The 25,055-nt window shown below is 40.1% G+C and overlaps 5 protein-coding genes and 2 non-coding genes across 12 annotated transcripts; 1 reads left to right on the top strand and 6 right to left on the bottom strand.

Moving 5' to 3' along the window:
- Positions 1 to 130: 130 nt before the first annotated feature.
- Positions 131 to 3,766, bottom strand: LOC102702800 (protein XRI1-like). 5 transcript variants are annotated; one of them, XM_015835003.2, is made up of 9 exons: positions 3,435 to 3,766; positions 2,438 to 2,493; positions 2,222 to 2,356; positions 1,633 to 1,721; positions 1,385 to 1,448; positions 1,202 to 1,307; positions 1,079 to 1,116; positions 912 to 992; positions 131 to 828 (listed from the first exon to the last, which is right to left on the bottom strand). In XM_015835003.2, the coding sequence occupies exons 1-9, from the start codon at positions 3,464 to 3,466 to the stop codon at positions 554 to 556; spliced, it is 876 nt and encodes a 291-aa protein (XP_015690489.1). In that variant the 5' UTR covers positions 3,467 to 3,766; the 3' UTR covers positions 131 to 553. The 5 variants fall into 5 exon arrangements, with proteins under 5 accessions (XP_015690489.1, XP_006645231.1, XP_006645230.1 ...); XM_006645168.3 differs by having other exon boundaries at positions 1,079 to 1,119; positions 2,222 to 2,353; positions 3,435 to 3,765; XM_006645167.3 differs by having other exon boundaries at positions 1,079 to 1,119; positions 3,435 to 3,765.
- Positions 3,767 to 6,900: 3,134 nt separating this feature from the next.
- Positions 6,901 to 9,954, bottom strand: LOC102703258 (small ubiquitin-related modifier 1-like). Of its 2 annotated transcripts, XM_006645169.3 has the most exons (4): positions 9,481 to 9,665; positions 8,975 to 9,393; positions 7,304 to 7,453; positions 6,901 to 7,223 (listed from the first exon to the last, which is right to left on the bottom strand). In XM_006645169.3, the coding sequence occupies exons 2-4, from the start codon at positions 9,059 to 9,061 to the stop codon at positions 7,155 to 7,157; spliced, it is 306 nt and encodes a 101-aa protein (XP_006645232.1). In that variant the 5' UTR covers positions 9,062 to 9,393; positions 9,481 to 9,665; the 3' UTR covers positions 6,901 to 7,154. The 2 variants fall into 2 exon arrangements, with proteins under 2 accessions (XP_006645232.1, XP_006645233.1); XM_006645170.3 differs by lacking the exons at positions 8,975 to 9,393; positions 9,481 to 9,665 and adding an exon at positions 9,765 to 9,954.
- Positions 9,955 to 10,059: 105 nt separating this feature from the next.
- LOC102703738 (small ubiquitin-related modifier 1) lies at positions 10,060 to 11,708 on the bottom strand. Its single transcript, XM_006645171.2, has 3 exons — positions 11,514 to 11,708; positions 10,442 to 10,591; positions 10,060 to 10,352 (listed from the first exon to the last, which is right to left on the bottom strand). The coding sequence occupies exons 1-3, from the start codon at positions 11,592 to 11,594 to the stop codon at positions 10,284 to 10,286; spliced, it is 300 nt and encodes a 99-aa protein (XP_006645234.1). The 5' UTR covers positions 11,595 to 11,708; the 3' UTR covers positions 10,060 to 10,283.
- A 3,793-nt stretch (positions 11,709 to 15,501) lies between these two features.
- Positions 15,502 to 17,602, top strand: LOC107303924. The gene is made up of 3 exons (XM_040520024.1): positions 15,502 to 15,885; positions 16,970 to 17,176; positions 17,280 to 17,602. The coding sequence occupies exons 1-3, from the start codon at positions 15,564 to 15,566 to the stop codon at positions 17,384 to 17,386; spliced, it is 636 nt and encodes a 211-aa protein (XP_040375958.1). The 5' UTR covers positions 15,502 to 15,563; the 3' UTR covers positions 17,387 to 17,602.
- A 261-nt stretch (positions 17,603 to 17,863) lies between these two features.
- LOC102709052 (protein CPR-5-like) lies at positions 17,864 to 20,821 on the bottom strand. The gene is made up of 5 exons (XM_006646550.3): positions 20,489 to 20,821; positions 19,682 to 19,738; positions 19,564 to 19,599; positions 18,816 to 19,484; positions 17,864 to 18,709 (listed from the first exon to the last, which is right to left on the bottom strand). Exons 1-5 carry the CDS (start codon positions 20,765 to 20,767, stop codon positions 18,170 to 18,172), a joined length of 1,581 nt encoding a protein of 526 aa, XP_006646613.3. The 5' UTR covers positions 20,768 to 20,821; the 3' UTR covers positions 17,864 to 18,169.
- A 962-nt stretch (positions 20,822 to 21,783) lies between these two features.
- On the bottom strand, positions 21,784 to 21,856 carry TRNAA-AGC. The gene has a single exon. It is a non-coding gene; the product is annotated as a tRNA-Ala (tRNA).
- Positions 21,857 to 23,913: 2,057 nt separating this feature from the next.
- Positions 23,914 to 23,986, bottom strand: TRNAA-AGC. Its single transcript has one exon. It is a non-coding gene; the product is annotated as a tRNA-Ala (tRNA).
- Positions 23,987 to 25,055: the final 1,069 nt, after the last annotated feature.

Consider the following 25,055-nt stretch of genomic DNA (forward strand, 5'->3'; position numbering starts at 1 on the left):
CTAAATGTTAAAACATTCATGACTAAAGTTAGTATATCGTTCTTCATTGTAAATTATGTTGTGCTAAGCAGTCATGCAGCAATTTTAATTATCAGTTAAGGTATCTGAACAGGAACAGTATGTGGTGGATGGTTGCCAGCTGCCATGCTTCTGAAAATGCTTCAAGCAAAATTATGCAGTACAGTCCTATAGTTAAACAGCTCAGGATTTGGAGCTTGCATCATCAAAATATAATCTCACCGAACCAATATGTCCGCAATTACTTATCTCATGACATCAATTACCCCCCTTCAACCAAGAACCGAAAAGCAGCACACTTTGCCACTGTCACACCCCTGCCTAAACACTACTATAGTACTATCTCACACTAACCAAGCAAGTACAGGCAAAGAAGTTCCAAAGAGGGGGCAATGGAAGAAGAAATGGCTAAATTATTCCAAGAAGGGCATGCATTTCCTTGGCCACAAAACATTGACACAAACCCAATATATCAGAAATGCATGGTACAAGGACCATATTGGAACCATATATGCATACCATACCATTGACCTACCTAACCTCTAGTTCTTGTGATTGTGATACTGCCCTTTCCCCCTTCTGTATGGATCCTTGTCTTGTGAACAACAGGCTTCCCAGAAATAGCTGAAGTCTGGTAGGAGAGTTGCTCCTCATCCACCTTGTGCTTTATCTTGTATGGCGGCGGGGCATGAATCCTCTGGTTGATGTCATGCAATGTGATGTCACCATGAAAACCGCATGGCTTGATAAGTTCGAAGGGATAGACAACTGATGTTTTCACCTTTCTTGCTCGAATAATATTTTTTCCAGCTGTGAACCAAAAGGGTCACATATGAGTTTATGGGTCATCACAGGGAAGAAAAACAAGATCAGTATGCTAGAATTGGGTATACCTTTTAGAGGTGTTGGTCGAGATTGCATAGTGGTCTTTTGGACTGTATTGCTCTGCTCTTGAGACGAAGAATTTTCATGCACTGAAAAGTAAATAAGGTATAGAAAACACTTAAGGTGTCAAGCAACAAATAGAAATAGTGGAATTTTGGGAGAAGTTTACACTAACCAGAAAGATTGGCTTCTTCCAAGGCCGCAGCAGGACTACTACTGTTTAGAAGATAAAAACCCATGAGAAACAACAGCACATCATAATTGACAGTTACATGAAGTTGATATTAAGTGAACTAACATTTCTTCAGGCGGGCAACAACTCTCATTATCTTGTTGCGAACAATCTACTAGCCATTCTTCTGGTAGTTCTTCGGTCCCATCACAGTTTAACAAACACTGATGACCTGGAGTCATCTCTAGAATTAAGAGGAATGGAGATAAATAGACCCAATCTAGCATAGCAGACATGATGGGGACTTACCAGAGAAACCCAAATTCACTTGAAGGCTTTCCGAGAGTCCATCTGCTGCCATAGCACAATCCATCTATACATAAACAAGAATATCACGTTGATGGATTTACAACAACTTAATGCATTTAATGATCAATTCAACAAAGCTTGCAACCCAGAAGTATTAGCCTGTAATTCAATCCTTTTTAACAGACTTTTTCTAAGACGACTTATTAACAGATTTCAGTTCATATTAGAACATTAGACTTAACACATACCTCAACATTGTCTGGACAGAACTGGAGCATGCGTCTTCGTTTAGCTTGTAAGGTTTCCTTTCCTTCATCAAAGTCCTTGACAACGATATCTGCATTGTATGTTCACATAAGGACGTCAAACACAAAACACTTGTGGATATGCAACAAAGGATGAGATAGGATACCCTATTATTGATTTGTTTCTTTTGGACATAGTGACCAACTTTACAAGTCTAATGCAATGTTCTAATTTCAAGGGGTGGTTTAGATCAAGCCTTAGGAAGAGAAACAACATGAAGGAAAGAAATTTGCCCACTGTTCAGCGTAAACAGAAGATGACAATTCTGCTTGCGTATAGAAATACAACCAAATATGTGTGCAATTGGAACTGTTACGAAGTAGAAGTGCATTAAAATACTACCTTTGCCCCAAATAAGTTCACTATTGTACATGAATCTGAACATATCATTATATCCAGATCCATGTATAAAAGTGAACTCTTTTGGGGATGGAGGGAGTAGGTAACAAAAACTATTTTTGACAGTGCAATATGTTGGTGGTTAATTATGACTATGATGTCTCTCATCATACAAGAAAAGATATCTGTTACCTCCTATATCACAGAACTGAAAATCTATGTCTGTACAATGTTTTATTGGAGTTTGCTCATCGAACATGCTCCAAGCATCACCCGCATTATGACTTGTTTCACTCCACAAACAGCTAGATGGATCTGCAGCGTCTGCTGAAATCAGACAAATAGCTCAGCTCGTTTTGCTGGGGGTAGCTGAAGGACATAAGTACTGATGCAAAGTAAGTTGCATACCAGCTAGCAAATCTTTCTGCAGATCATACTCCTGACTTTGCCATCCCCACATCTCACTGTAAAAAGTTCCACATCGAAGGCCAACGTTATGCATAACTCAAGCAAAAAAGTTGTAAAAACGTCAAATAAATGAGTGGAATACAGAGCATATATCTTTGCACATCTTATGATAACAGAACTTGCAATGTCAACTAAATAATTACATCGAAAGGTCAGCTGAGCCGACTGGGATCACGGTTGTTGCAACTATGGACTAATTTATGAATCAGAAACCAACAATTACAAAGTACCAAACACAAAGTTTTCATCCTGTCAACCACATTATAAGGGTTTTTGCTGTAGAACGCTAGAATATTCAGAAAGCTCAACAGATTACAAACTAGCGGAGAGCAAGCAATGAAAAAAAAAAGGCAAACACTGGCAATCTGTAAGATAAAAACGAAATTTTGGGGAGTATTTATGAAGATTGAGCAGGGATATTAAATCAAATGCCTAAACAAGGGCAAGTTAAAAACACAATACTGCTTGAACCACTAACAGACCTTGCAAAAATCATGAACAACCAGCCACTGCACTAGGGTTTAACAGCAAAAGCTACCAAGTACCAACATTTAACTGCAACAAACTGGGACACAGTACACCACACAAAGAGTAAAAGCTACAAAGCTTCCCACGAAAGAATTCCACGGTACTTTCTCCCAGAATTCGAAGTCTCCTTTCCCGGCTCCTAACATCAGATCAAGCCATAAAGATCATGAAGAAAAAAAAGGGCAGAGTTGGTAGCGCACTAATCCATCCATCCCCGCTCCCCACCAACAACCGTACCAAGAAAGCGAAATTAGGGATCAACACGGACAAAAAATACTATACCGAAGACACAGAACCAAATCGCAATTCGATCCCAATCCACACACAAAAACACCTCCTTTTTCTCCCCTCGCATCACATACCCCGAATCACGCGAAGTCCAAGAAGCGGCGACCAGGAGCTCGCTCACCTCTGATCATCAATGCCGCCGCCGAATTCCATCCCGGCCGAGCAGAATCGCAAGGGTTGGGATCCAAGATTCAGCCTTTCCGCTCACCCCGCCATGGACAGGCGCCAAGATCAAGAAACCGGAGCCCGGAGTGACCCGAGAGGCAGATAAATGAGGGAGAAGAGAAGTGAAAGAACTGGAGATGGAGACTGGAGGGAGTGGGCAGCGAGCAGTTTCTTTCACCGCTCTAATATCTGCTTCGCTTCACTTCACTACTCCCCTCCTCTCCTCTCCTCTCTCTGTGCATGTCTCTTTCTCGCCTCTGCACTCCGAGCCAGCGAAACGCTTAAACAAGTCCAAAAAACTTCTGCTTTTATCTTCTCCTCTCCCTCTCCAATGTGACTGCACAGAGGGCACGGAGACCGACAAAAACAAAACAAAAGCAGCAAGCGAACTGGCGATGGATTAGATTATGACTCTAATCTAATGCCCTAATCACTACTACTCCGTTGATGATTGTGACAGATTAACAGAGTGGTTAGTACTAAACTGTTAACATACTGACAACTGCATTCACTGGAGGCTTGTGACAGAAGGAAGGAAGCAAAGCAAGCGGCCAAATTGCCACAGAACTTTTATATAAAAAAGAAGAACAGGAAGACCAAAGACCGGAATTGAAACGCAAAAATCATCCAAATTAATTGTTTTTTGGGGATCTGATTTATGATGGTATGAATGCTCGATATATTTCGGGGTGTATCTCGTCACAGGGACGTGCAAGATCTGTTAAATGTTGTTCTTAATGGCAAAAACAACATGAACAACAGTTAATGCATTAAGTGAGGTGAGGGGAAGCAGGAGGGGTAGATCGCTGCCAATTGAATACGGGGACCTGATGCTTCATGTGACCCAAAGCATTGAAACCCTCTCGTCCATGTGGGCCATACTATGGATGGTCCACCTGTCATTGAGAACCCGCAGTGCTAATCCTCTGTGTTAAACTTAATCTGGTAGGAGTAGGAAATTACCATGGGTAAAGACGAACTGGGATTGGTATCTAGTATAACTAATCTAAATCTTCCATTTTCCAATTTAATAGATCAGATCTATTCAGGCACGTATAAATGTGTTTATTCGTCATATAAGCAAATTTAGTGACGTGAGAAAAGAACTACAATGAGAAAGAAAAGTTGTTGTTGCATGGCAACGGCCTAGAGTCGACTCTTAGCATTTATTAAAGAAAATTTTCTTAGTGTATAAAAAGAAAACCAGTATAATAAAAAATATTTTATTCCATTAATGAAGAAATCACACATGACTCTACCTTTATACTTATCATTATAGAATAGATTCTTGTTACTGACGTGGTTTGAGATAGAGCACACAGCGAGCTCTACCATTGATCATGCCCTAATACCACATCAAATATCGGTACCGTAATATTTTTTTAACTGGTAATCGAAATCTAAATTAACTATTGATATTCTTCCATCGACGATAATAACCATGCCTGTAGAGGATACCATAGTAAAGCTCAAAGACTAAAGCAAAAGGGGAAGGTTAAGGGGTGTGCATCAAGCACATGGGAGGATTAGAGCGAGAAGAGTAAATTCTAAGAATGTCAGCTCTCTGATTTGTCAGACGAGAATAAAATTAGGGAGGCTGCATTAAAGATTAAGACGGGGTGAAAGGTGAGGTTTACAAATTAACACTGATGCACCGTGAATTCGTGATCTGGATTAGTTTTTTTTGCAACTTGTTCAGGTCAACAAATGCAAAAGTTTATTATGTGCAGGGATTTGGATCTTGATCTCGCCCACTAATCACAGATCTGTTTGCAAGCAAGGTAACAGGACCATCGTACCGTGGATCGGCCGCGTGTTTGTCACGCATCCGGTCGCATAACCAGACGGTCTATATTAATGGATCAGTAAGTGCAAATTAGACTAAACCAAGTTGCAAGCACAGATCTGTAGTACAAAATTGTTCAGATCGATCAATTCTCGGCAGCCTTCCAATGGCGAGCCAGAGTACAAGGATTCTTCTCATTAGCATAATAATGCAGACCAATGGCAGTCATCGGTACACCGGGGCATTTAACTTCTGGCCACTCTTACAAATGACACATAACACATTTGTCACCCGCTGTTTATGACATGTGGGCCCCTATATGTCTATGACATATGGGTCCAGTGGCAAATATGTTAGCACCATTTGTGAGAGTGGCAAAAAGTTAATTATTCCTGGTACGCCACGTAATTGTGGAAACAAAAAAGTTGGCAATCTATGTTTTTCGTCTCATAATTCAAGATAATTTTGATTGTGTTCGAAGTTAAGTTACAACTCGTCTCTTCGTTTTTGCTTATGCTTATATACCAAAATTTGAATTATAACTTTAAATTATGGGTAGATTTTGAGGTTTTTATCATAGTTTCTTTTTAGTATTGGTTTTTACATAACTAAGAACACGTATATAAAAGTTTTATTCATAAATTATTTTTTTATTTACAAATATGTTGTGTTTTTTTTTTTTGCTTAATAAGACAAACAGTCACCCGCTTAGACAAGAACTTGTAATAAATACCCACAGAAAAAATTGTAGCTTCTACGAACGCAAAGTTAGGTTCTTCCGATTATCATAAAAAATAAAATCTAATGGAAAACGCGATAGCATTTCTAACTACAAACAAATACAACTGTATAAATATATCGATGATGAATTAATGAAATTCATTGGTGCTGTAATTATATGGACTTTTTTCTAAATCGTCAACCATTTATTTAACTAAAATGTGGTAAATTTATGGGACAAAGGTATTCAGATGGCACTAATTAGCAGCATAGTAGCTCAGACGAATGGTACTAGTCATCAGAATGAAACAAACAAGACATTACCTCGCTTCCACGTTATAAAAATTTAGTCTTCTATAGGTTAATACGCGTGCTAATTAATTTAGACACATATATCAAACATATATTTAATCCATCCCATAATATAAGATACAAATAGTAACATAAAGATCATTTAGATCCCATAATATAAGATACAAATAATAACACAAAATCATTTAGATCCCATAATATAAGATACAAATAATAACACAAAGATCATTTAGATCACCTAGATGCATTGGAAGTTGTGATGTTAATGATGTTAATGAATTTATAAAAAAAAGATATATACTAGTTAATACATGTTTACACGCAGGGACTGCCAGAAAAATATTATGAGACGAGGGAGTCCATCGATACATAGAGAAAGCTCGACAAATCTAAAAAATAGTATAACATGGAACGGACTGAGCAATAGATTTGGGTAAATATTCTCACGCTAAGAGCTCGATAATCAGAGTGAAATCCAACAGTTAACACGTGCAGCGCACGAATTCCGACGAGGTAGTAACACAAAACTGGCAGTCAATCTCCCGGCAACCCAACGGGCGAACGTACACGGGACAGAACGGACGGTCAGTCAGCAAAGCAAAACTAAAACAAAGCAGCATGCAGCTTCGAGGAGCTAAAAAAACAATCAGCGGATCATCGGGAGTACCACCAAAGGATGGATAAATTAGGGGATGGACACATTACAGCCCAAAGTACCATATCTCGCTAAACAAGGCCCTCCTAATGTCCTTCAGCTGGGGCACAAGACCAAAAGTTTCACAAGTTTCTTTAGACTTGTTTCATGTACTCTAGTGATAATAGGTGCGTTGCATTGTCGCAACAGGCTTCGTCTGAGCTCTAGGCATGCAGAGAGCCTCCAGTCTGGTGAAGCATGGCGTCGATCTCGTCGCCGTCTTCCATCTCGAGCTGAAAACAAACAATTCACAGTTAACAAATGGTAAACAAACAGTTCAGTCTTAGGAAAGGCAGAAGGTAGTATCGTCCACCTGATCAGGAGTCTGCTCAGCATTGAGCCTACGGCCATCAAACAGGAAAGCAATAGCATTCATATCCACGGACTGGCGGTCACAGTAGGCGTTCATCAGCTTCTTCAGTTGGGTTGATCTCTTGATGCGGAAGAACACCTCATTGCCGTCCTACAGCACAAGTAATGATAAAGGATTTATGGCTCCAAAATATCAAGTGCGATAATTACCTAACAAGTGAAAATGGCACCAAAACATAAAGTGCGACAACTCCCTAACAAGTAAAAACACGGCACCGATTTCTAGAATCCTATCCTGTCAAAGCTGATGAATGATCAAAGGATCTAAAGCTTTTGCATTGAAGGATCCCACAACCATAAACAAATGTACATTCTCAAATTCTAGCCATTATATTTTTATTTGACGCTCAAAAATTGACAATTGTCTACAACATTTATTAACAATTGCATTAGCTAGTTGATCTAGTATTTAGGACACATTAACCCAGCCCAGCAGCATGGACGTGTCCTATAGGGCAGTATCACATACTTCATCCACAAATGACCAGCGTATATAGTATGGGACCCAAGAAGACTCCAAAAATAAGGCTGCACACCATACAATCCATTTGATATTGCATCGAAGGAGCCCCAACTTCGCTATGGTTAGCAATACAAGCAACTATTAGCAATACATGCATGCACACATTACAGCGGCAATAAATAGAGTGATGCATGCAAACGATGGTATTGTTCTCGGGGCTTTTATACATAGATCATTTCTGGAAGAGCACAAAAAAATGATACGTTGATCATTTGCTGAAGAATGGGGTATCTATAACCAATCAAACTAAAAATTTCAGACAACAAACACAGAAGACAAATCACTCTTGAGTAGTATTAGAATCAACTAGGAAATATATACGCATGTTGTAACAATCAACTAGGGTGACTCATACCATCCCACTTCATACTACCAACACTGAACACGACAAAGTACGCTTTTATATGTGTGCACTGCACTGTACATAAATACAGATAAGTCTCCAATGTTCAAACACGGAATATTGCCTTAGTTATAAAACAACAATACAACAGTCTAGAAGGGTTTAATCCCAATGGGATCAATGCTTTCATCAGGTATGATCCAATGAAACAAACCCATTTATTTGACTTCCAAGAATTGTTGCGATTCAAGGAACTAAATGAACTCCTTTCACCAATTGTGAACTACTCTAGAAAGTATGATAATCAGTAGTATCAACTAAATTACTACCTAATCATGAGCACTAACAATCTGAAATAATAGTCATTAGAGAACACCATATCCTCCATGTCACGGCCCCAACAAAATATACCCGCCGATCCAACACCCGAAACAGTAAGGTATACTTGGACTGAAATCTTCACTGCTGAGAACCAACAAACCACTATGTGTGTACAGCCTACACTTCCCCTTCTTCCCAAACATATCAGACAACGCCCAAGCATCGAGTTGAAATTTCAATCTACAAACCCTAGGGCACACCTCAACATAATTTCAATGGCAAATGCATCCGCCCCATAATCGCTACGAGGATGACTAGAGGGTTGAAATCCCGACCTACAAACCCTACCACACATAATCGGCGCAATTCCGGGGTACTCTGATTGTACAAGCAGCAACCGGCGGGGTAGGGGGAACGATACGAACCTGCCCCTTGACCTTGAGGTTGATGTGAGCGCCGCCGCCCTCGCCCGCCGCGGGCTTCTTCTCATCCTCCCCGCCGGCCGACGACATCGTCCCTATCTAACCCTAACCTATCGCGAGAGAGCGAGGCGAGGTTGCCGATGCGTCGCCGGCGAGCGGAGGGGAGGGTGAGCGGCGCCGCGGCGGAGGGGGCCGGCCTTTTATAGGGGGGTAGGGCGGCGGCGAAGTCGATGAGCTCGGCCCGGCCTGCACGTGGGCCGCGCGCCTCTCCGGCTACCTGGGCTGCGTGGCTGTGGGCGTCGCGTGGGGTGGGCCCGCCCGCTGAAACCGCGTGCGGATCTTGCGTCACTGGTACGCGCAGCACGTCAACGGTCGTGGGACCCAAGCCTTGCTCTTTTTGTTCGCAGAGGTTATCCAGTTATCTAAAAGATAAAAAAAAATGTAGTGGGTTTTATGTATATACTAGTACCTTAAATGAATTTAGCCTTTCGAGATAAAAATGTAGTAACTTTTGTGATGCAGAATTTCTGAGTAGAAATCCAGCGCTTCGGAAGAGCCAAGGTGATCAACATTAAAATGGCAATGGCTTGAGAGCATCCGGATCATCCATATCTTCTATTATCCATAAATGATATCCTCCATATTTCTTTGAAGGATTTAGTAAGATCATCCAAATACAGAGTTTCGATAACATCTAAAAATAGATGATAAAATATATATTATGCAAAAGCTTAATCTTTACCTTTCCTCCTCTAAAAAATACTGTTGGGGTGCTCTGATGGCCACAACATACCTCAATCATACTCTCATCACTCATCATTTGCTCTCCTGAAGGACAACAGAACTCAGCAGCCGAAAAGCTTCATTAATCACTTCAAATGTACTACTCGTACTGCTTCATTGTTCCTCCTGCAGGCACAATTCTCTGACCATTCGCTGCACAAACTGATAAACTAATCCTTTTGAAGCATGCAATATTACAAACATAAAAAAGGCACAAGTTAACAATTCACTACAAATGAATCACGAAACTGAACAGCAAATGATGCAAAACAAAACATTCGAAATCTGATCAGCAACCATCAACAGATCAGCATGATGCACCAGCAACGATGGACATATTAGGGTATGGATAAACAAGTCATGACAGCCGAAGTAACAAATATTTTGCCAAACAAAGCTCTTCTAATGTCCTTCAGCTATGGTACAGGACCAAAGCCTCACAAGTTCTTTTTAGGCTTCTTTTTCATGTACTCTAGATATAGAGCCCACCAAAGGCACAATTTTCAGAGGCTGCAACAACTCCTAAGCTTTAGGCAGGCAGGCAGCCTCCAGTCTGGTGGAGCATGGCATCAATCTCGTCGCCATCTTCCATTTCAAGCTTAAAACAAACCGTTTGCAGTGGTCATCAGTAATGGATTTGTTAGGGAGATATGCTGATTGAGTATGAAGAGAAGGTTCAACACTTACCTCGTCAGGAGTCTGCTCGCCGCGGAGCCTACGACCATCAAACAGGAATGCAATAGCATTCATATCCACAGACTGACGGTCACAGTAGGCATTCATCAGCTTCTTCAGCTGGGTAGATCTCTTGATGCGGAAAAAGACCTCGTTGCCATCCTACAGAACAACAGGAATGCACACAGCATGATGAGGAAACGATGGAAAATACAATCAGAAACAGAAGGTATCTCAATTGACGGGTTACTACTTCTACAGTGAAGTGACATTGGTAATGAAAAAAAGCATTCAATCGTGTTATACACTCTAATGTAATCGAATTGCACAGCATTTTCTAATTGAATGCCTATTTAATTACCTATAAGGGCTACCAATGAGAGTAATAACCATTCAATCACCACAGTTAACCGAAGTCAGAACCCTGACTAACCCCATAGGTGTTCTTTTTACTACAAGTTATTATACCATCTTTAAATATGGCAGACGGATGCTAATTGGCAGGATCTAGCAGATTAAATGAGAAATAGTAACCACATTTTTCATCATGGCTGCTGAAAAGTTAGCATTTATATGAAAAAAAAAACAAATTTTTTGAATCTCATCAGGTTGCTGGCATAAAAATTGAGTTTTCATGTGTATATACACTAGCACTGCTATTCAACATCATTGCCAAATTATCTAAGATGCTGGAAACTTCCTATAAAGGTAATCAGGTTCAAATTCATTCCCAAAGAATCCCCTTAACTAGAACACCCCAAAATCCGATCTAATCTGATGGTTCAACTGGATACGGATTCCATTATAAATCCCACAGTAAAATCATCAACCAACATCCTAATAACGATCGATCCATGCATAAACAAAGCCTAATAGCGTCTGTAATCTAGACGACTCAAGCAAGCAGACAGCAAAACGAGCGCCGATTGCAGCGACGGCATAGCCCCCCACACGAATCGACCCTAACCCTCGAATTGGCTCAATCTTACGAGCGCGAACAACTAGGAACACATATTTCCCACCGGATAAGTTGGTTACGAATTACAGGGGGTGGAAGAGACGAGCACGAGGCAGAGCGGCAGACCTGTCCCTTGACCTTGAGGTTGATGTGGGCGCCGCCGCCCTCGCCCGCCGGCTTCTTGTCCTCCTCCCCGGCGGCCGACATCGACTCGACGCTGGATCGATCACCCGCGAGCTGCTGCTGCCGCCGCTGCTGCTGCGCTTGGTGGCGAAGCGCAAGGAAGGAGACGAGGCCTGTGCGCGGACGGGGCGGACGCGAGGGCTCAAATAGCGCGGCGACTCAGAGGCGGATTTAATAGTCGGCGTCACGTCCGGATCTACCCTGCGCGGGAACCCTGTGGGCCGCTCTCGGATTGGTCCGCTCCCCGCGCGCGCTGTTCGGGGCGCGGATCGCGTGCGGCCCGCGCGCCTCGGGGTGGGCCCGGTTTAACACCTCGCGTACTTTGCACGCGGACCGGGTGAGGTCAAGCCCGCCCGTTTCCGTTATTTTAATGAGAAAATTGCTGGTAATCTTTGGAGCGATAAGCAGTGCACCCTTAGGTAAAAATTATTTTTTATTTTAGATAAAATTTTGTCAAATTTTAAAATGCCGATTATTTAAATGAGTAGTTTAAACACAAAATAAATAATATATATATTCTTCTCTTAAAATGCTATAATCGTAATATCATAAATTTATCGATTTTGCAAATTCATTTTACCACAGAATTGCTCGTCGGAATTTTAAAGATAAATATTGTTATCTGATGAAGTAATATAGAAAGTTTTCACATCCAGCTCATGGAAACAAAGTTATTTTCATTTCTTTAAAAATATATTTATTTATTTTAAAAATAAATCGTTCCAATATTAGTTTTGGAATCTGCACCGTTTTTGCATGACCAGCACATTGATGTGAAAAAAAAAAGTTGTGCTAAAAGGCTATGGTATTGTCACGAAATGGCGTGGATTTTGGAAATAAAGTTTAGCAAATTTTGGTTTCTAAATGGAGTAAATATTAAACTGAAAGAAACAAAAGAAAAGTGTGAACACGTGTGGATTTGGACGGTGGATTGCCGCGAGCACGAATATTTTCCGACTCCCTTTCCGATAAGTTGATTCCTATACACCCGTGTCTTTTCCCTTCTATCCATCCATGCTTATAAATTAAAATTTAAAATTTTACTTAAAATTTAATTTCAGGGGTTTTATCAAATTTATTTTTTATATTAGATTTTAAATCGCTAAAAATACATATAAAAATTTTATTTATAAATTATTTTTTATTCGTAAATATGTGTATTTAAGCAACCCCTGCGTAGAGCTAAGCGGAAACGGGATGCAACACGAAAAGAATTTTTCCTTTTTACATGAGAGAATAAACGGAGTTCTTCGTACGTAGCGATGGCAATGAGTAAATACCCATCGGGTATTAGTACTACATACCCATATCCACTATTGAAATTGAGATCACCAAAATCCCCATACCCGTCACGGGTATAAAAAATTTCCTATACCCGTACCCGCCTCCGTAAGCCTCACCCGCGAGTCACCCATTTAAACGCCAAATTTGACATGACAATAAAAATAACACAAAATGTTTTGATCCGATTGTAGCAACGACAAGGCATCCGCATTAGTCACATAGTACCATAAATTCCATCAAGTAGTACTTAATTAGCATTAGACAATACATAAATCCACATAATTTCATATATGGGTTAAGGCTTGAATACATAGGTTTCATATTGGGTTAACATAATTTCATATATAGGCCGTAATGTTCATTTGGACTTTCGGGTATTTATTACCCACGGGTAAACGGGTATAGGTATTATAGGAACGTTCTCGTACCCGCGTACCCGTTGGATAAAGGTATTTACCTATTTACTTAAACACGGATAATGCATTTAGCCCATACCCATTTCTAATGGAGTAAATACCCATCGGGTCTCGGGTCACAGGTTCCCGTTGCCATCTCTATTCGTACGTGGCCAGCGCAAACGATGGCCGTGCTTTTTTCACCCGCGCATGAAAAATTGTATATTCCCTGCGTTTTTACGTCTAGCTGGTGACGTTAGGATTACCATCACGTTTATCTCCTTTGCTGTTGACCACAACTACGTTCTTTTTTTTTTTTAAATGTAACAGGCAGGAGGCGCAGGACACGCGCTACCGGCCCCACACACCATACTCTCCCCGACCGCGGGACAAGCACATTCCCGTGCATACGAGCATATCCTTAACATCAGTGTACGTGCAATTCTATCGAACGCGTATGCACGAGCGGTGGCTCCTTGTCGGCTCCGAGGTCCCGTTCGGTACCCGGGATAAGTTATCAATGTGTCCCGTTTTTCACGCACACGTTTTCTAAACTACTAAATGGTATTTTTTTTAAAAAAAAAAAGTGCATCGGCTGTCTCTAAATTTGTGTGGATGACAATATAGGCCCATGAACTCTCAAAATGTATTTTTGAGTCCCCAAACTTGTCCAGGGGTGTCATATAGTTCCAAACAGGCTACGATCCGCTCCATCCGCTAACGTGGCATGCCACAGTGGCGCCTATGTGTTGGTGAGGGCATGTAGGTCCCATATGTCAGTATCTCTCCTCCTTATTCTTTTCTCTCCCTTCTCGTAGGTACCACCGTGGCATGCCACATCAGCAGATGAGTGTGTCGATGCCGTTTGGACTTATATGACACTTCAGACAAGTTCGGGGACCAAAAAATATATTTTAAGAATTCAGGAACCTAGACAACACACGCACATAAGTTTAGAGATCGCTGACTGTACTTCACTCTTAAAAAATTTTCTATAGAAAGATTATTTTACAATTTACAATATCATATTAATCTATTTTATTTTTTATAATTAATAATTGATTAATTATGTGTTGATTTTTTTACATCGGATCCTAACTCACACCCGGACGAACGCGGCCTAGGTGGGGAGAGGTAAACGATTGGCTTCCCGAATCGCACGCTGCGGCGCGTGTCTCGTTGCATGATTGCATCGTCGAACATTTATCAACACAATCAAGTCCACGTCAGGAACGTATATATATCATCCGACTTGCCGTCAGGTTCGCGGTTCCGCACGTCCCGGTTACGAGCTCGAGCTCGAGCCTTGGCAACTCGCACGTCTCGACCTACCTGCAGCATCTTTTAGACTGTGTTTACGTATTCATACTAAAAGTTAAATTTTTAACTTTAGATTTAGAGTTAATTTATAGGTTTGTTTTCAGCTTTAGCTAAAGATCGCTAAGAATAGGTATATAAAACTTATATTCATAACTTAGTTTTTTCTTATAAATATATTGTTTAGTTTTTTCGTAAAACACCCGAACAATCACCAGCAACTCTCTCACATGTGTGCTCTATGTGGAGCACTTGGCCAAGCGTGACATGAACGCCTCATTTATCTAGTGTAAATATAAAATAGTAAAGGGTGAAATTGTTTTTCTTTATTGTTTGTGGCCTAATACTACAATATAGTAGGAGAAAATTAAAAAAAATATCATTAACAAACATCTAAGCCGGATGATATATTGTTGGTGGAATATTGTTTTGTTTGAGATTCTCTCAATTTGTTTGTTTGTTGTTCATTAATACATCCGTTTTATAATATAAAATGTTTAACTTTTTTTTAACGTTTGACTATTCGTCTTATTAAAAAATTTAGTATAAATATAAAAAAATAATAAGTCATGCTTAAAGTTGTTTTGATAATTAGTAAGTCACAAATAAAATAAATAATATTTTTATAATTTTTTAAATAAAATAAATGGTTAAATATTGCAATAAAAAAAATTCAACCATCTCGGAGAGGGAGTACATGTAAAACGAGACCAGCAATCTGCTTGGGCCCAGTGCTAGAGTGGATTTTCGCGGCCCATATAAAGCCCATCTTACATGAGCTACACTAGGCCCAAGGCCCACGCGCGGAGTTCAATCCGACTAGGTTGGCCCCACCCTGCAGTGACCGTGTCCGACTCCGACCTCGCCGGCGAGGCGGCGACGCTTCTAGAAGAAACCCCTCTCGAAACAACAAGACGCCACCCCGCAACCCGCAGCGGAGGCAGAGCGGAGCAGAGCAAACCGGAGCCGTTCGCCGCGCTTCTCGAGAGCTAAAGCGATGCCCTCGCCGCGGCGGCGGGTCGTGCACCTCCGCCGGTTGTCTTCGTCGTCGGAGGTGGAGGCGGAGGCGGCGATCGCGGTGGAGGGCGGGTGCGGGGTGGACCTCGCCATGGTGGGACGCGCACTGGGGCTGGACCCGGCCACCGTCCGGCTCAACGGCTACTTCGTCAGCCGCGGGGCCGGGCACGTCTCCTCCGCCGTCACGTGGCGAGCGCTCCTCGCCTTCTTCGCCGCGCGCGGGCTGCCCACGGGCGCCGGACCCGCCGCGCCCGTTGCCGTCCACGGGAACCCCGCGCCACCGCCTCCTCCTCCTCCCCCAGGTACGGACGGCGCACGCGCCTCTTGATCGCCTTTCGATTCATGCCGCTACTACTCTTACTGTGAGAGATAGCAAATCGGCTGGACTCTGCCTCTGGATGTCTGTGAAGCTTGCTGGTTCTGTGGCATTGATTCGTGTGGTTGCACAGATGGTAGTAGTTGCATTGTGCAGTACAGGATTCAAGTGAGATGCCCTGATAATTTGGGGATTTTTTAATGAGTAAATAGCATTTTACGATCGGCTAAGATGCATTATGTTTAACACATACTTTCACATTGCGCTAGGTCGTATTGAAATAAGTTTCACTTAACACCACGCTACATCATAAAAATATGAAATTTCATAAAATGCAACTGAAACTTGGTGAAAAAGAAGAATGGTCTAAATTCAAGAAGTTTCATAAGGTTTATCCATATTTTACAATATTTCCATTCAATTATGCGATGGAACCTAGTGCAAAGTGAAACAACATGCCACCTGCCCGGTGCAAATAATGTTAAAACTTATTTTGGCATTTCAAAATGAAATTAACTCTTCTTTTTAGGAAGTCGGCTCTGGACCGTTCACCTGGAAGAAATAGCAGTTCATAAACTTTCAAGATTCTGGATTTTGAAATGCCAATAGCTCAATGCTGATTCTCATTTTTGTAGTTTTACTTATACGCCACCAAATGATGTTAGGGTATGCACGCCTGGCATAGGTATAGTTGAGTCGTTCAGTACCAATATAGAGTTATAGACAGAAGAAAAGCAAAGTAAACAGATTTACCAGACTTTTCCATCGAAGTTTGCTGTTTTGCACAGTTAGGTGTTTCTAGGTTTTAACAAATTTGGGCCAACTTGATAATACGGACTACAATCAAATATCTATGACACTTTTTGTAGTGTTTTATTTTCACCTATCACCTAGGACATGTCGAAGCTCAGTTTCTTGTTCATATTTTCAGGAGCACACGATTTAATGTATCGTATTCACTTAATTATACTCATAGAAGAATAATGTCATTGCGTTGTACCAGAGTTCATTTCAAAAGTTAGTTATTTCCACAACTCTGTGTCTGAGTAAGCTGCAAACTTTATGTTCAGATCTTACAACCGATGCCCGCTCAAAGCGAAAATTTGGGTTGGATGCCGGAAGAAATCCCAAGAAGAGCAAGCACTCTGAAGATGGAGCTCTATCTACAACTGGGGACGAGCTACTTAGCGATGAAATCACCATTGGTTTGAAGAGAAGACTTAAATTGGAAGATGCCAGTCCAGCCAAGAAGATAAAGCTAGTAGAACGTACCACAGGTCAGCCATAAATATCTCAGTTCTCAAATAGAGTAGTAATTATTTTCTCATATTCAAATGTGACTAATCTAAATGTTTCCTAACTTGCTTCTTGATGGAGCAGAAACACAACAGCCAGTCAAATTCTCCTGCAGCTTCATCAACGGGCACGGGAAGCGGTTACGCGATGAGGACTTGATTACCTCATTATCATGCAAAAGAGCCCGATGATTGGAAATCTTTATCGCAGAAAGGGATCGAGGCTACTTGAAGCTGTGGCAAACAAACTTTTTGACGTTGTTGTACAATGGAGCATTTTCCACCGATGTATTATCTCTGTTAATGTAATATAATAAATTCTAGTTTTAGAATCTTGTAAATCTTACGCATGTAAAGCAGTATGCATTATGCCAGTCATATCTCTCGGATGCATAAAATTCACAGAAAGCAGACAAATCTGGGAAAATTTAGACATGTTCCAAACACAGACCGAAACAACAACACTATAAACCTCTCCGGGTAGAACAAGCATTTATCACTTAAGATAGGCTGCGTCTCTTACAACTCTCTCTGTTTTATATTATAAAATTTTCTGAATTTATCTAGATTTATTCATATATCAATATATATATATTTTATATATGTCTAGATTAATTAGCACAAATACGAATCTAGACAATACTAAAAAATCTTAAAATATAGAACAGGGATAATAGTATTTACAATAAACAAAGAATAAAAGACCAAAGAAGTTTAAAGCAAAAGCTACAACAAATTGGCAGCTAACAGGTCAGTCTACCTGCAACCAACTTAGGCATTGACTTGCTCTCTGCAAAGACCACAACAACCAGAAGCATGCATAATCTCCTTCGGAGTTCATACAGATACAACACCAAGCTAAACTCTGCGGCTAATCTCCAACAAAACTTACTTCAATTCTTCAAAAGTCTGGAAGGTTCAGAAACCTGGCCGATACAAACAGGACAAGGATCGTGCCAATTGCATCCAAGAATTTCAGGCTTCAATCTCGTCACCAATAACAAAGGATTTTATCTCTTCCACAAAATGATCCTTCCAGTCAGAAAGAGAGGCAAACGGGAGTAAGCCAGTCAAGGCTGGAATAATAAGCCCCACCGCACCATAAAACAAGCACCGGCGAACCCAGTATGGTAACCAGACAACTTCTTGCTCTCTGTGAGATACAGAAATAGGTCCATGAAGAACCTGGTATATAAGAGATGGGAAAAGGTTTCCTAGTAAGTGGATGGAACAAAGAACCTCCCAGTACATGAGCCAAGTGTTTCCATCGCCACCTAGTGTATTGGTACAAAACCTTCCAGCAAAGCCACAGATAATTCCCAACAAGATGAGATTGAATGTTATAGGCATACTTGAACCAGTAGTTGCAGAACGCTGAAGTGCTAACCTAGAAATTGCCAGGATCATCAATATGCCAAAGCACAATCGTGTTACGGCAATTACATGACATCTGATAAAAAGGAACCCAGAACTGAAGTTTGACACTGAATTTGGCATCCACCATGACTTAGGTCCCTAAAATAGAGAAAGAGGGGTAAAGAATCAGTGGATCACTAAAGAGATATGGTAAGTGTAAACTACTAGTCATTGATAACAGAGGTAACCGAACTGATGAACATACCTTTGATGTGGCAGAACAAGCTGATGTAATGTCTGTTATCCTTTGGTATGAATAAACATAAGTTCCATATCCAAAGCATACTGACATAACTATCACTGCACTCACAAGAAAATCGATAAGTGTCCTAAGAATTTGTGCATCTCTTGTCTCCTGCATCTGAGTCTTGAATTTCTCTCCTTGGAAGGAAGCTTTCTGAAATCCGAAAGATAACTTAATCTTCTCTAACATGTGTGAATAGGAGCTAAGAGCTAACTTTGACTGTTTGAGTTGCAAGTTTCTAATGGTAAGCCCTATCTCAATTTTCTTGAGTTCATTCGAGTGAGCTTGCTCGTTTGCAGATTTCTCAATGGCATTAATAAGCCGTTTATGAGATTCAGGAGAGGATCTGCTACGCCGAAGATGAGTTAACTGCTGATTGTCACTGGCAAAGAGAACAAGTTGACTTTGCACTGTGTTTACAAGGTCCTGCTCTATCTCGTTTGTCAGGTTTTGTGAGTCAGATGAGCTCAAACTGTCCACAGCCACAGAATCGTCATGTTTATAGGAACATTCAGGAATATGACTTTTCTCATTGACAGGTATTTCATTCACAAGATGAAGCGTCCTAAATGTGCTGCTGAAAGATTTTTCGAAATTTCTCATGAAACTGTTGGAACTGTCACCATATATCTACAGAAATGATAATTGAATGATTACAAGGAATGTTAACAGAAAATGAGCTGTAAATAATGATGATAACCAGGCTTACATTCGTCAGAGATTCCTTGACTGCTGATGTGCATATCTGCACCAAGACCAAATTTCATACTATTAATTTGTGGGTTTGTGGATTACAGAGTCCAGAAATCAAATTAGAAAGCGCGTACCTTGGACAGGAAATCAGGATGTAATGTTTGTCCTGAAATATTCTTTGTGTTTATAACCTGCGGTCACGAAATCAGCTCCTTTGTTACCTGAACAACAGGCACATGGGGATAAACTGATAACCAACATGTTTACAAACTAATGCAAATGTGTAGCTGTACAAAGGTGAATAATAGATAGACCTTGGGCATGCATATGCATCTATGTTGACGATATTGCTATTGTGCAATCTTCTATGGATGTAGAGATGATGAATTGTGAGTTTGTAACTAGACAATCATAGTTTGATGCATTGGTAATGAGGGATGGTAGTAGCATAGTAAATGACTATTTAATTTCGTGGCCCACTATAAGTATGGAAATGAAGAATATTAGCAACGAAATTAAAGTTAACAATAGGATGGTTAATATCGCACTACTTCTTTGACAAGACAAGGCTTGCATAGCCCACAAAGCCACACAAATTTCAAGCCCAATTCATCTCCTGTCCCATTCTCTTGCAACCTACAGTTGAGCCTAGTACTTGAGCTGATCGCAGTTGCCGACTAAAAGAAACCATTTTTTGACTCGCAATGAAATTTTCTTTAAAACAAGCTGATCGTATAGAACAAAAATTTCCCTCGGCCCAAAGCTGCCGCCTCTAACGTTCCATTCCACGTTATAGCTAATCGTTTTCGTGAAACTGCATTTGATGGACAGCGCGACCATCGCCGACGAGAGGACCGCGAACAGCGGCAAGGAAGGAGAAAAAAAAAAAAGGGGGGAAGTAGTACTATTTTCCGGGTTGCCTACAAGGAAAAGCCACGCACCTGCGCGAGGACGGCGGCGAAAGACATCCCGAGAGGCAGCGCGAGATCCTCCTGCACGGCGCCGCCCCGATCGCCCGCCGCGCGCTCGGGCTCCGGAGGCTCTCGCCCGCGCCGTCGCCGCAGCATCCGGAGCCGGAACCCCTTCCGCTGCCGGTGAGGGTTCCGAGAAGAAGAAGCAGCAGGCGAGCCCGACGAGGACGCGCCCGCGGGCGCCACCGCCACCGCCGCCGCCGAAGTCGAGGAGGAGGAGGAGGAGGAGGCCGCCGCCGCGGCGTCCATGTGAGCGCTCGGCGTGCTGCGATTTGGGGGTGGGACTCGGCCTTCGCAGCGGCAATGGAGGTTGTGAACGGGAAACGGGAAACGGAAACGGAGGTGAAGCGTAGCGTGGGCGTTGGTTGGTGGTGGTGTGAACGTGAATCGTCGGGCCGCCGGAATTAGCCGTTGTGACTTGTGAGGCAGAATTTTATTGGGCCCAATTTGCAACGTTAAAATATTTTGTTGGGCTTTCCAGTTTTAGCTTCCACGTTTTTTTGGGCTTAACGGTTTCTTTTTGGCAATGCAAACTTTTTCACTAGATTATTCATTGATTTTTGTACTATGTATTTGTGACGATACGTTTCTTTCTTAATTGGGCTTTACGGTCCATACACTAGCGTGCATATCCAAGGCACAAGCACAACGTCGGAGGTAACAATAAGAGCACACGATTGTAATTATGCAAGTCTATATGTAGTTGTCTCCACGCGGAGGTGATATTAGTAATTGAGAGGAGCATATTGGTTCCCAATAAATACACGATATTTCAGTCTATAGCATTTATGAAATAAAAAAACCGGCCAGTCCAAAGCACACATGGGAAAAAAGGCTCATATATCCGTACCAAATAAGAGATAAAAAAAAGGGTCTACACATTTAAGTGGAAAAAAATTTGATGGTTTCACGCCACGGTTGACAAAACGGTTTTATAGGCCGAAACCGTGCTACGACGGTCTGGCGAAAACCGCCAATTGTCACGTAAAAAATTATTTAAATTTGAATCTAGCTACTATGGTTTTAAAGACAAAACATCATGATTTTAAAGCCTTTTTCAAAACGGTTTTATAAGCCGAAACTGTGCTACGACGGTCTGGCGAAAACCGTCAATTGTCACGTAAAAAGTTATTTAAATTTGAATCTAGCTACTGTAGTTTTAAAGACAAAACATCATGATTTTAAAGCCTTTTTTAAAAAATAAAATAAACATCATGATTTTTAATCCTTTTTTTAAAAATAAAATCTTAAGAAAAAAATATAGTTGGAGATGCGGGGTATCGATCCCCGTACCTCTCGCATGCTAAGCGAGCGCTCTACCATCTGAGCTACATCCCCACACAAATTAACGACACAATTTGCAGCTAATTTACACTGTACTAGCGATAACACGCACTGTATCGTCTCTGTCTCTGCGACCCCTGCTGCCTACTCCTCGACGGTGATTTGGTGAAACACTCAAACTAGTTCCACGTTGCACTATAAATTTTGTGCGTTCTTGTTTTTCCCACGAAAAACCGTTGTTTTTGCTCGCCAAAGTTTTCTGCATTTGCCTTGTTACAGTAGATGGCTTTTCGATATAGCCGAACACCAAGACAACCCATCTGCCCTACCTTTTTTTCTTTTGGCTACGATCAGAAGTTAAATTTTAAATTTTCAACCTTAAATTAAAAGTAGATTTTGGGTTTTTCTAATTTGGCTTTTAGACGGTTAAGAACACATATATTATTTGTGTCTCATTATATAAGTAATTTTGACTACACATTTTTGCATAGGTTATGTATATATAAAATCCCTTATATTATAGGCCAGTCATACGACAACATCAAACATTCATTGCAGCAAACATTCAGTTTTGATCAGAAGGTACCCTTTTAGTCATTTCGATGGTTATTTATTTGAATTTTGAATATTTAGATTTCTTTTCAAGCTTCTAATTGGTTGGGGAATCATTGATACGATGAGAATTATGGAAATCAGCACCGGATTACATATAGTGTTCTATAAAGTTTGAATCTCATACATAGTTATATTTTTGAGTGGACTATGGATAGAGTGTTAGTTAACAACATCAACTATGCTATTTGTTTAAAATGACTCTCCTAAGAAAAAGGAATATATGCTTATTTCTAGATTCATATTGAGAAATTTATTTTTTTCTAGGATGGATGAAATACTTGATAACTAACTTTGTATGTATGTCGGAGGATTTTTTTTCTCGAGCAAGAGATCGTGACATGCACCCTTTGTTGGGGAAGTCGTAGGCTACATATGCTCTCAAAAAAAAATACTGTCAGTTGTTTGATTTTTTTTGGTTGAAACATTTGACAATTCGGTTTATTCAAAAATTTAGTATAAATATTAAAATAGTAAGTAATACTGTCAGTTGTTTGATTTTTTTGGTTGAAACATTTGACAATTCGGTTTATTCAAAAATTTAGTACAAATATTAAAATAGTAAGGCATGCTTAAAGTTCTTTTGATAATAAAGTAAGCCACAAGCAAAATAAGTAATATTTTTATAATTTTTTATGGATAGAGTGTTAGTTAACAACATCAACTATGCTATTTGTTTAAAATGACTCTCCTAAGAAAAAGGAATATATGCTTATTTCTAGATTCATATTGAGAAATTTATTTTTTTCTAGGATGGATGAAATACTTGATAACTAACTTTGTATGTATGTCAGAGGATTTTTTTTTTCTCGAGCAAGAGATCGTGACATGCACTCTTTGTTGGGGAAGTCGTAGGCTACATATGCTCTAAAAAAATATTGTCTCTATTTCATGATATAAGTTGTTTGATTTTTTTGGTTGAAACATTTGACCATTCGGTTTATTCAAAAATTTAGTACAAATATTAAAATAGTAAGTCACGCTTAAAGTTCTTTTGATAATAAAGTAAGCCACAAGCAAAATAAGTAATATTTTTATAATTTTTTATAATCTCATACATAGTTATATTTTTGAGTGGACTATGGATAGAGTGTTAGTTAATCACATCGACTATGCTATTTGTTTAAAATGACTCTCCTAAGAAAAAGGAATATATGCTTATTTCTAGATTCATATTGAGAAATTTATTTTTTTCTAGGATGGATGAAATACTTGATAACTAACTTTGTATGTATGTCGGAGGATTTTTTTTCTTGAGCAAGAGAACGTGACATGCACCCTTTGTTGGGGAAGTCGTAGGCTACATATGCTCTCAAGAAAAGATACTATCAGTTGTTTGATTTTTTTTTTGAAACATTTGATCATTCGGTTTATTCAAAAATTTAGTACAAATATTAAAATAGTAAGTCATGCTTAAAGTTCTTTTGATAATAAAGCAAGCCACAGTAAAATAAGTAATATTTTTATAATTTTTTAAATAAGATAAAAAATCATAGATTTGGAGATGCGGGGTATCGATCCCCGTACCTCTCGCATGCTAAGCGAGCGCTCTACCATCTGAGCTACATCCCCGGATGAACGCATTTCTCAGATTTCATTTATTTGGGAGGACAGTACGACCTGTTTAGTTATTTTTTTCAAAAACATCCCATCGAATCTTTAAACACCTAAATAAAGCATTTAATATACCTGAATATTAAAACTAATTACACAGTTATGGGGGAAATCGTGAGACGAATCTTTTGAGCCTAATTAGGATATGATTATCCATAAGTGCTACAATAATCAACATATGCTAATGACGGATTAATTAGACTCAAAAGATTCTTCTCGTGGTTTCCAGGCGGAATCTGAATTTTTTTTCATTCATGTCCAAAAACTCCTTTCGACATCCAGTCAAATGTTCGATGCAATGTTTTTGCCAAAAAATTGTGGGAACTAAACGTTGTCTGAAACCGGTTCCACGTTACACTAAGGTGGTGAGAGACTAAAGTTTTTTTAGTCCCTTTCATATCGGATGTTTGGACACTAATTTAGAGTATTAAACATAGACTATTAATAAAACTCATCAATAATCTTGGACTAATTCACGAGATGAATCTATTGAGCCTAATTAATCTATGATTAGCCTATGTGGTGCTACAGTAAACATCTGCTAATTAAGGATTAATTAGGCTTAAAAATCCGTCTCGCAGACTGGCTCTCATTTATAAAATTAGTTTTTTTATTAATCTAGCCGATTAGATGTTAGTACAGCAGCGATTGGCCGAAAGACTGAGCGATCGGCTGTAAAAAGCTTGGATCGGCTAGAAACTTGATACAAACAGATTTAAATTAAATATTAGGCCAACGTAATCCGCCAAGTTACTTATTAATCTTAGTCGATCGGACGAGCCCCTATAACTAGATCGAACTAGACATATAGAGATTGGACTTAACCAAGACAATATGCAGTCGAGCATGATATGATTATAGAAAACATGAAGATCGATAAGGCTAATAAATAAACCGACAAATTACTTGGAATAAACAATGAATCATATGTTACGATCGGCTAAACCCAACTTGCATGTAATTCTCATAAGCCGATGCAACATAAATAACTGTCGATCTAAATAAATCAAGTCGATTGGTGTAGAAA

The sequence above is a fragment of the Oryza brachyantha genome, chromosome 1 (genome assembly GCF_000231095.2).
Source record: "Oryza brachyantha chromosome 1, ObraRS2, whole genome shotgun sequence".
In the NCBI taxonomy this organism is placed as follows: domain Eukaryota; kingdom Viridiplantae; phylum Streptophyta; class Magnoliopsida; order Poales; family Poaceae; genus Oryza; species Oryza brachyantha.

Bases quoted from the DNA above. Each gene is read 5' to 3' on its own strand.
- LOC107303924 (XM_040520024.1), top strand. From the start codon at position 15,564: ATGCCCTCGCCGCGGCGGCGGGTCGTGCACCTCCGCCGGTTGTCTTCG. The intron at 15,886-16,969 runs GTACGGACGGCG...CTTTATGTTCAG, and splicing joins GCCTCCTCCTCCTCCCCCAG to ATCTTACAACCGATGCCCGC. The intron at 17,177-17,279 runs GTCAGCCATAAA...TTGATGGAGCAG, and splicing joins GCTAGTAGAACGTACCACAG to AAACACAACAGCCAGTCAAA.
- LOC102709052 (XM_006646550.3), bottom strand. From the start codon at position 20,767: ATGGACGCCGCGGCGGCGGCCTCCTCCTCCTCCTCCTCCTCGACTTCG. The intron at 19,739-20,488 runs GTGCGTGGCTTT...TCGTGACCGCAG, and splicing joins TCGCCGCCGTCCTCGCGCAG to GTTATAAACACAAAGAATAT. The intron at 18,710-18,815 runs GTATGTTCATCA...TCTCTATTTTAG, and splicing joins CTTGTTCTGCCACATCAAAG to GGACCTAAGTCATGGTGGAT.
- LOC102703738 (XM_006645171.2), bottom strand. From the start codon at position 11,594: ATGTCGGCCGCCGGGGAGGAGGACAAGAAGCCGGCGGGCGAGGGCGGC. The intron at 10,592-11,513 runs GTCTGCCGCTCT...GTTGTTCTGTAG, and splicing joins ACCTCAAGGTCAAGGGACAG to GATGGCAACGAGGTCTTTTT. The intron at 10,353-10,441 runs GTAAGTGTTGAA...GTTTGTTTTAAG, and splicing joins GCGAGCAGACTCCTGACGAG to CTTGAAATGGAAGATGGCGA.
- LOC102703258 (XM_006645169.3), bottom strand. From the start codon at position 9,061: ATGTCGTCGGCCGGCGGGGAGGATGAGAAGAAGCCCGCGGCGGGCGAG. The intron at 7,454-8,974 runs GTTCGTATCGTT...CTTGTGCTGTAG, and splicing joins ACCTCAAGGTCAAGGGGCAG to GACGGCAATGAGGTGTTCTT. The intron at 7,224-7,303 runs GTGGACGATACT...GTTTGTTTTCAG, and splicing joins CTGAGCAGACTCCTGATCAG to CTCGAGATGGAAGACGGCGA.
- LOC102702800 (XM_006645167.3), bottom strand. From the start codon at position 3,466: ATGGAATTCGGCGGCGGCATTGATGATCAGAG. The intron at 2,494-3,434 runs GTGAGCGAGCTC...AACTTTTTACAG, and splicing joins GGCGGCATTGATGATCAGAG to TGAGATGTGGGGATGGCAAA. The intron at 1,308-1,384 runs GTAAGTCCCCAT...AGATGACTCCAG, and splicing joins AGTGAATTTGGGTTTCTCTG to GTCATCAGTGTTTGTTAAAC.